The 10150-nt window shown below is 32.6% G+C and overlaps 1 protein-coding gene across 1 annotated transcript; it reads right to left on the bottom strand.

Annotated features, from left to right (window-relative positions):
* Positions 1-502: 502 nt before the first annotated feature.
* On the bottom strand, positions 503-4946 carry LOAG_09566 (sugar transporter). Its single transcript, XM_003145093.2, has 11 exons — positions 4668-4946; positions 4151-4252; positions 3955-4037; positions 3483-3688; positions 3055-3225; positions 2713-2849; positions 2287-2559; positions 1960-2058; positions 1752-1839; positions 1377-1504; positions 503-1157 (listed from the first exon to the last, which is right to left on the bottom strand). The coding sequence occupies exons 1-11, from the start codon at positions 4695-4697 to the stop codon at positions 996-998; spliced, it is 1479 nt and encodes a 492-aa protein (XP_003145141.1). The 5' UTR covers positions 4698-4946; the 3' UTR covers positions 503-995.
* Positions 4947-10150: the final 5204 nt, after the last annotated feature.

Below are 10150 nucleotides of genomic sequence, written 5' to 3'. Positions count from 1 at the left end.
CATCAGTAATATTTCAGCGATAATAAATAATTCGAAGGACTGCTTAAATGATAATGTCACTACCATTGTATGGCACAACCTCATAATCGCAATGGGATAAAGAAAAGTCAATCAACCCGGAGAATTAGAATTAATGCTTTATAAATCGATTAAAATTTGTGAGAAAATTTTGAAAGATTTACCTGGAAACACCACTGATGTTCATAGCGTACGGACCGTTTATCTAGAAAGGGCCTGAGAAGCGCCCAAACTTCTCTGCAATACTCATATATATAATATACATATATATAATATATATAATATATATATATATACAATATATATATAATAGATATATAGTATATATATAACATATACTATATATATATATATATATATATATATAATAAAAATCATTGATCATTCGTTTGGGATTCGAATTCGCAAAAAAAGGTTTTCAGATTCAATATCTGAATTATTTTTTAGGTTTTATTTTAAATTCTGCATGAAGTAGTCAAGAAATTGGTATAGAACATTGCTGCTTGAGGTAATCTGGGGGAAAAAAAGAAATTTAAATAATTGTAGCATAACATTTCGAAAATGAATGCTGAGAAAATAGGGAAGGGGTAAGCGCAAAGAAATGACGGATTTTTGAAAACTCTTGCAAACTTTCTAAGTTTCAAATTCTCAATAGAAAGATATTTCTCTGGAATTATGGATTGTATTTGAACATCGGATTGCAGAGCGATAACGATAACTGAAGGAGCAAGAGGAAGAGATGAAATTCAACCCTGATCTTTTATTGAAAGATAACACTGAAAATCTAACTGATAGGATAAGCACCAAAATAAATTCTGAAGCATTATTAGGTCAGAAAACGCCTTTGGGAGTGAAGCATATAAATTGGAAATAGTATATTTCCAAGAAAAGAGGAAATTATTTGAACAATTATTGGAGTTTAAAAATTTCGAAAGGATCTATGGACAGTTAGTTGGTGCCTCCAAATTCGCAATTATCTATGCCGCATTTCTGGCAAATCGAGATTTGCCACGAGACAGCTCATCTTGTATGTCTTCTACGGTACGACCCTTCGTTTCTGGTACATACATCCACGTGAAAAATGCAAAAAATGCCAGAAACCCAGAGAAGATCAGGAAGGTATACTGGTGCAACATTTGCTGAAAATTTTCGAATTTGTAAATGTATTGTATTGCAGGAGAATATTGCATATTAAAGAATCATTCCTTTCATTGATACATATTTATGTCTCAATGCCTGCAGTAATGAACACAGGACAATGTTGAAAAGATAATCCTAACAGATTTCGCTGACCGCCAGATGTACTTACAACTGTCAACAGAGTTATCAAAGAAATAAAAAACAGAATTGTCACTCACGTTGAGAAATTCGAATGATGTTCCAACGAGGAAGTTTGCGGTCCAATTAGTTGCTGCGGCGACCGAATTTGCAGCACCACGTGCACCCGACGAGAAAAGTTCTGAGACGAAGAACCATGGAATGGAACCTGCAAAAAAAAGAAAAACATGAAACAGGCCAATCTTCTAGAAAATAATTTATCACCAATATCGAGGCTTTTAGTGATAATTACGGTAGCATCCCACATTTATAAGATTCCGGACGAAGTAAAGGAATAAAAGGCTTCCAATTGTTTTGTTTTCTACTTTCACTGCAAATAAGTTGAAAGTTTGATAGATTTCTGGCCAACAATAATAATTATTTAAAAAGTGAGAAAAAACTGGAAAAATTCTTACCTGGACCAGTCGCAAAGAAAATCACGAAGAGGAAAACGAATAAACAAGCAGGATAAGACGCCCATTTGTTATTTATTTGATCTGATGTCTGCAAAAATATCACCCACTTTCATCGGATTTTGCTCCACACAGTTTTATTTAAGAGTTTACAGGTTCAAATACAGTTTACAGGTTCAAATATTGATCCATTGCAGTAACATATACTTACGTAGACTGAGATGAAGATAACGATAGCGATGGAAGCAAAGAACATTCCAATCAAACCAATCATAAGCAACATGACACGTCCACATTTTGGATGATCCACCTAGATTTGCATTATTTCTTGAGTGACAAAAGCCAAAAATAATTTCGAAAAAACACAGCAAAAAATAGAAGTATAAAACAAACAAAGAACAGTTAATTAATTCTTCTAGTGTACCTTACTCACTCCAGAACAATTAAGGCCGCATCTCTCTGATAATGGAATGGAAAATGATTTGAAGTTTAGCAAAATTCGATAAACCACTCAAGAAATATTGACAAAGAAACTCACCAGGTAGACAGAGATGACAGTCATGAGAACGTTGATCAAACCCATTACCAAGGTAGCGTATACGGCATTTTCACCCAATCCAGCACCTTCGAAAATCATCGTGGAGAAAAACATGGCCACATTGATACCAGAAAATTGCTGCGCTAACATCATTAAAATTGCAATAGTCATAGGCCAAAGCAGATTACCACGAAACAAATCGAAGATACCCATCTTGGGAACAGCGTTTATCTTAGCTTGCTCCTCTTTCATTAAATCAATTTCGGCTTTCACCTGGAAAATTCATTTCAATCTAATTCTTCCTTTCTAATCATATATATTCAAAGGACAATCTCATACCAATATAACTCTCTAACAGCAACAATTCTCGACAAAAACACTTCATGGAAATACTATATTCATCCCAAAAGCAAGAAAAAATATTACATTATCCTTTCCTCGTAACTTCTTCAGATCCTCTTCAGCCTGTTCGGCGCGATCTCTTACAATCAAACTGTATTTGGGCGATTCCGGAATCATCGGCAGTGTAGCTATTTGGAAAACCACTGGTACTACGGTGAATCCTGCGCAGCAATGTTATTACCAAATCAAAATTTTAGATCTCAGGATGACCCAAAATTGGAGAGTTTGTTGAAAACTTATGAGCAAACATAAGCTGACAATACGTAAAGCTTATCAATTAGAAAATGATCGTTCTTCCCCTACTCTACTTTTTCACAGCAGAAAATGAACAAAGAGCAGATTCTGCAAATCGAAATCAAAATTCACCGAAAATCATAGGCCACAATGTCGTCGATCCAAGAAGTTGTGGCAGACCAATAATCTGCGAGAATAAAATGCCGATAGTTACCAAAAGTTGCGCGACACTACCCAGGGAACCACGTAAATTAACCGGTGATATTTCGGTAAGATACATTGGTACTAAACCTGAGCTTAAACCTGAAATCATAAACATATGCAATAAACGGCATTATTTTATAAATTGGTAACAGTTTTGCGATGTTTAGCGAAATATGTGCACGAATTAAGTAACATTTAGGTTTTAAAAAAACAGCAAATAACATTATTTGTCAGTATATCAGTATTTGTTGATACCTGTGTGAATGATGACAATCAAACTAGTTGATAGCTTCTTTGTCAGTAATTAGATAAGCAAATGAAAACTAATCATGATTACGAATTATTGAAATATTTACCAGAGTTGATACCAATAACAAGACGTCCGACGATAAGTAATGGGTACACATTAACATAATAGGCCAATGTCATTAGCACAGCAGCCAAGACAGCTACAACATTATTAAATGCCATAGCGCCTTTACGACCTAACCAATCAGCCATTTTACCAGATCCCAATCCTCCAATCATACCACCCACAGCAAATATACCAACCGCTATAGCCCTGAAATCAATATTTGTCAATACTTGCGTAGTTCCAATTAAATATCAGGCAAAATCTGTAAATGAACAAAATGAATAGTTAAATTTCAGTTCAATTTCTTTAAAATCCGAAGTCCACAGCTTTTCTTTAGATTACAAAGACCTGTGATAATCCGTCTACGGCACCACTGTTTCTAAATTTAATCTTGTAAATTTCATTCAACAGCGAGTAATAATTTTTTCGAAATAACAGTAATAATGGGAAAATAAAAAGTAAGAGATCACTACCATTGCACTCTGCCAATTTCATCAAGCGTTAATGTTTCGTCGAAAAGTTTCTTATGTGAATCGATCATCCATAATTTAATTATCTAAAATTGCACTTCGGATAAGAACCTATTTCAATTTGAAACCGCATAAAATAGAATAACAAACATAAAAAATGAAATTTAGACTACAGAGTATTAAAAAAAACACTGCATACTTTTGCAGGAACATTAACACATCCGATATGATAACCGAATTGAAATGAACCACCAATTGCTGCCGATGCAACAGCCAACAGCAAAGGTTGTGTCCATCCACCCTAAAAATTTCAAATGTTTGTTGAAATTCGAAAAATAAAATAGCATTTAACCTTACCTATGACATTATTCCATTACAATTTTTTTCCTTTTTTACCAAAGAATTTTCTTTTCGATTTTTTTTCAAAATAAAAAAAATGGAAGTCTTAATAAAAGTGAGGGCTTTATTTCAGAATGAATTTATAATAGCATAAAGAGTGAAAATCTATTTTGTTTCTTTTTTTTCCCTAACAATTCTACATTCAACGTGTAATCAGACAGATAAAAATGTCTTATGATGCCTTCCAACAAACTTCACTCTTCCTAGTGATAAGTAGAAAAAGACACAAGAGAGATAGATAAATTTATGTTTTACAGGTACGATTAAATTTGATAATTTGAAAGTTTGAGGATAGGGCAGTCAAGAGCAATACGTACTTCACCTGTTTGTTGACCTTTACCCATCATCTTCTTAGTGCACAGTGATTCAATTCGGAAGTAGTCTGTCAAAGAAACAATTAATTCTGTACAGCTAGATAGTCTAACCGCTGTGAACACTAGCACCAAAAGCGCAAAAAAAAGTATCAGTCAGAGCGGTTTTTCGATACTGGAAAAGATTTTGTTGACAAATTGATTTATGCTTAAGCTCGTTGTTTTTGTCGTCAGTTCAGGATCCGACCCAACAATATCTTATCAAATATGATGATGAACTATTACAGTCAGAGAATTCGACTGAAATCTCTTACCGTAAAGTACCTTCAAATTGGAAGCGCAATTAAAATATGTGAAGCTTCGTAATTTTTGTCGTTTCGATCGATAATTAGAGGTCAAAAAAAGAATAAGAATTGATAGGGTAACTCAATCGAAAGTAATATACGCTTGGAATGAACTATCTGAGCATCGATTATTCATTTTCCACAAAATTCGATGTTACTTGAAACAAATAATTGGCAAAATTTCCATTTTTGATTTGACATAAACATCTTATGTTTATCCCCACCTAATTCATCCATAATGAAGGGAAAGAAATTTTGTGATTAGAAATAATCATACTCTTTTCTATTTTAATCATATCTCTAAGCCGTTACATATTTCAGTGTGAAAGGAATGGGATGATATGGCAGTGAATCTGTTTAGTTCAAGGAAATTGTAGACAGGAAAATGTCAAAAATATGTTAAGCTTGGATTGCAGAGGGAACATTATTATTATTGAGAGCTGAAATTTGACTTCGCTGAACGAAATAAGCTTCCTCTGCATTCAAATCAAAACTCGAAAAAGCAATGAATTTTGCTTACACCATACAAAGTATGAAGCCAAACCTGTGCACAGATATCATTATTAACAAAAAATGTTACAATTTGATCACCAAATCACAAAGTCATTCCCACAATTTCTGATGATATAAACATAAATGCTGATCACACTACTGCCGAGTTATTTAATGAATATTCATGAAATAATGAAAGAAGATTAGTTGCAATCTACTAGTCATTGATAACAATTGTTATTCATAACCAATGATTCGCTATCATGGTAGTGATCAACGACTGTGAATAGCAACAGTCAGAAATAGGAGGGGATTCGATGATCGAATATAACTCCTCGTTTGCCCCCTTAATTTTTTCAATTTTAATCGACGAAATACTTCCAAGTATTAACAACTAGTTTATAAGTATCAAAAAGATGTGTGTGGAACCTATTCTACTAAAAAAACTTCATCAGTCTAATCATAAAAAATTATGGTAATTAAATTAAGAATTTAATCATTGCGAAGTCTGGACAAAGTTAATCCTATATTTACCTAAATTTGATAGGAACACCTGTTACTACATAACAGTGTCAACTAAAAGATTAGAATGATTGTGAACATGATTAACTAGTACCCAAAGAGGACAATTTTTTAGATAAGCAAAAGAAATAAAAAGGAAATGTGCAGTTTATAGCACTCAAGAATGATCCTTTACAGCATCCCACTGCTTGAGATTTGAGAGCAAATTCTTTGCTCCTTTTATCAGTTTTTGAATGATGCTATCGTTGCAAATTAAAAGCAAACTGATCAAAGTGGATGAAAAGATGCGAATCATAAGAGAATAGAAACCAAAGAGTCACCTAGTTAAAAATTACAGATAAAAGTTATACAAAATACTAGATGAATGCAAAGCCAAGCTAATTTCCAGTTAAATCAAATTAATTACAACTATGTCTCTGCAAAAACGTATGAGAATGAGTAAATAAAGTCTGCAACACTTGTTAATAATTGTTTACTGCTGTTACCATGAAAATTGACTGATTTATTGAAAACATACGAAAGATGAAACACTGAAAGAATAATATAATAGTAAGAGAATAATAAAGAATAAAAGATTTATATCGACGTTTCAAAAGCTATCGAATTTGAGAAATGAAAATTTCACTTGAAGAGGAAAACTTATGCTGCAGAGTAATGGGAGTAATAAGTCGTATTATCGCTCTCGGCGACAATAATAGAAATGAAGAGATATACAGATATACGAAGTATCACAACTGAGCAATATAAGAAGTGCAAGACAATGTATCACACTGAGCACTACCACAACTACTACTACTACTACTACTACTACTACTACTACTACTACTACTACTACTGTTACTACTAACTACTACTACTACTACTACTACTACTACTACTACTACGATTTTCAGTGATATATGTCATATTTGTAAGGTCATTTTCACGGGCTTTTCACAAGTCAAATGTCATTCATCGCACGGGACACAATCCCACTACACCTTATTTATCGTCTTATCACTGTTTGCTCATCTTACTTGATCGAAGAATCATATGATTGACGAGAAATTTTAGAGGGCATGCAATGTGCAATATAATGATCATTTGATTAAACCACCAATACAACAATAATTTGTTGTCAGAAATTTAAATCAATTGCTTTTTTGATTTTGTTTTAAAGTTTTCGCTTTAAAATATTTGTAAAATGATGGCACAATTTAGATATAATTCCTATGGAACTATAATGTAATGCAAAAGAGTTTCAGAGAGGAATGATAAGTATAATCAAGATTAGCTAATGCTAGCCAAACCAGAATTTTAGAAACATCAAGAAACATTGTAACCTCCTCCTTAAAACTCATTTGCTGCCGCACTTTTTCTTTGTTTTTTTTTGTAAGTAACATAAAATGTTTCCTCCTCCTTTTCATTCTTGAACAAAAGGTTACAAAGTTAAGGACTGAAAATTGAAACATAACAGCAAGCTACTTTGTTCTTGCTGCAACTGTTTTATTACATCACTTTTCAGTTTCCATTGATGCTTAAATTTTGAAATTTTAGCAACACATTACGAAAATGAATAGCACACAACTGTTAGAAAAGCTACGAAATTAATCAAATACCACAATAATGATATGACAGACTAACCATCTATTCAAAGCAGATGACTCATGTTAAAAGGGCAAAGATTTCGGAATCTCATCAAAAATTTGGAATTTTTGCAATTACATAGTTGAAAGAGAAAAAAAATAAGCAAAAGAGCCGTTCGCAGTTAATTCGAATTATAAAAGTAAAGAAGTCTATCAAGGAATTATTCAAGTGATGATAGGAACAAGAAGAATAATGCATTAATATATGAATACTTGCGCAAAGTAAATTTTAAGATCTTTTTTAAGATCAAATTTATCAATCTTTAATACATATGTTTTCAGACATTCCTTCCTATTACTATTAGTCACTTATTCGAAGATCTTAGTTGATCGTTCCCAATCAAATGATATTAAATTATACGAACAAAAATGGCGTCATTCGATTTCGTTATCTTTTCAAAAAATCAGTGATTTTTTTATGCTAATCATATTATTTGAAGCAAATTTTTTCATATATCATTTTTTTTTCAAAAGATAACTTACAAAGTTTGTTCGCCTATAAATCTGGAAGAAATCTTAGAAGAGTCATTTTTTGAGGGAAAGGAAGAAGGGAAAGATGAAAACTCACCTTTATCTCTTTTTAGGGAAATTGTCTTTGAAGGACAAGAGAAGGCATGTAAAAAAGAACTTAAAAATGACAACCTTTTATGAAGACTAAGAATAAATGCTAGATGGAAATGCTCCTTTTTCTTCCTTTTATATGAAAGGAATGATCATAGAAATTTGCAACAATTTTTGCAAAAAAAAACCACTGGTCTCAAGAACTTTTGGCGCCATTGAAGTAAAGAGATTCACTTATTTGAAATGAGCAAATTTCATACATATTTACTTCGCATTTCTACCAATAACTCATTTGCTTTCGCTTTTTCCTACACGAAGAATACTCAGCGAAGAAATGAGGTATTGTTAATGTTTGCAAGCTGCTCGCAAAAACTTCCCTTTTCCTGCGCTCCAATACAGTGGTAATTAATAGAACTAATTGTGTAGGAATGAATTTCGAAGTTGAGGATATTCGACAACATACAGTGTGATAAAGTAAGCTAGAAGATATCTGGAAGAAATGGGGAAAAATCTACCGTTAAACTTTCCTGATCAGCCATTTAGTTCTGTTATTAATGGAATATTCACTTCCACCTGGTTCAAAAGTCAAATCTTCGATATTAATGCAATTACGAATAATTTCTGACGATTTATTGCGTAGCAATTAACCGTATCACAACCGTTTCCACTCGTAGATGTTCAACTACATTGATTTATGGTAATAAATAGAGTTTAAAATATAAATTATTATGGGTTAATTATTTTCTAAAAGTTGATAATATGCAAATTTGGCAATCCTTTGGTAGAAATGAAATTGCCAACTAAATGCTAAACGCTATGTTATTTTATAGTTATAAAATTATTCCTTCAAATTCTCAATGAACAAATTTGAGTGTTTTTACAGGGAAATTGGAACTGAAAAGAATTCAACCATTTCTTGATTGAAAATAGCAGAAGGATGAAAAGATTTACAGAAATCATAGATTAAAAAAACGGACAGACAGCCTATAGAAACGAATGGGATTTCAATACTCTGAAGAGAATTAAAAAAATTCGTCGAAAAATCTTCCTCTCACTCGAAGAAAGCATTGGATAAGTAAATCTTTGCCTGCTTAACTTATTCATCATTCAACTGCTAACAGTCTGAGAAAAACTGAGAATCAAAGTGTTCCCTGCGGGTAATTTGCGCTAACTTGATAAGACTTGCAGATAAATGGTAATAGATTGGCGAAAAATTAAGCACTTGCTATTTTCTTCAAGCATAACCGAAGTCAATTCTTTTACGACTAATCATCACTAGATCACTATTTCATTTAAGAAAGATGTTGAAGGAGTGGCCCAGTCTCTAATTCCAAATTTTAGAAGATATGGAGATTTTCAATTCGTCGCTAGATAAGTAATTCGAAAGATAACACTTTCCGATTCGTGAACTTTTCGGCAAATTCTCTCACCTACACAAAATGGCTTTTGCATTACATTATCATGAAGCTCTGGAAGTCTTAAACCGCCTTATCGTGGAGCAGAAACAATAAAAGAAATAGCTTAGGGAGACTTATTGGAAGTTTCATTTCATCGGAAATATGGAAAGAGGAGATTTAACCTAAGTTATCGAAAGGGCAAATTTAAACAGCATTAGCTGGATAATGATAACTGGACAATAATAGTAGTATCGGAATGAATGTGATAATGCGAGATAAGGCATGCTGACCAGGAAAGAGAATTGAATAGTCACTTCTCGTAAAATAAATTTGCATTTGTGGAATGATTTAAGGAAGGGTAAATTTGAAAGAAAAGAAGTCTTTTTCCGAAATACCATCTTTATTTAACAGTAGTAGAAAATGAAAATATGATCCGGAAAAGTACCACGTGGTGATAATTAGAAACTGTCACTTCCCTTGTTTCTTCTACCATATATATATATATATATATATATATATATATAAAGAAGACAATGTGCTACTAATGA

The sequence above is a fragment of the Loa loa genome (assembly GCF_000183805.2).
Source record: "Loa loa unplaced genomic scaffold supercont3.56, whole genome shotgun sequence".
Classification (NCBI taxonomy): Eukaryota; Metazoa; Nematoda; class Chromadorea; order Rhabditida; family Onchocercidae; genus Loa; species Loa loa.
The sequence above is the reverse complement of the archived record's forward strand: the minus strand, read 5'-3'. Positions and strand labels throughout refer to the sequence as shown.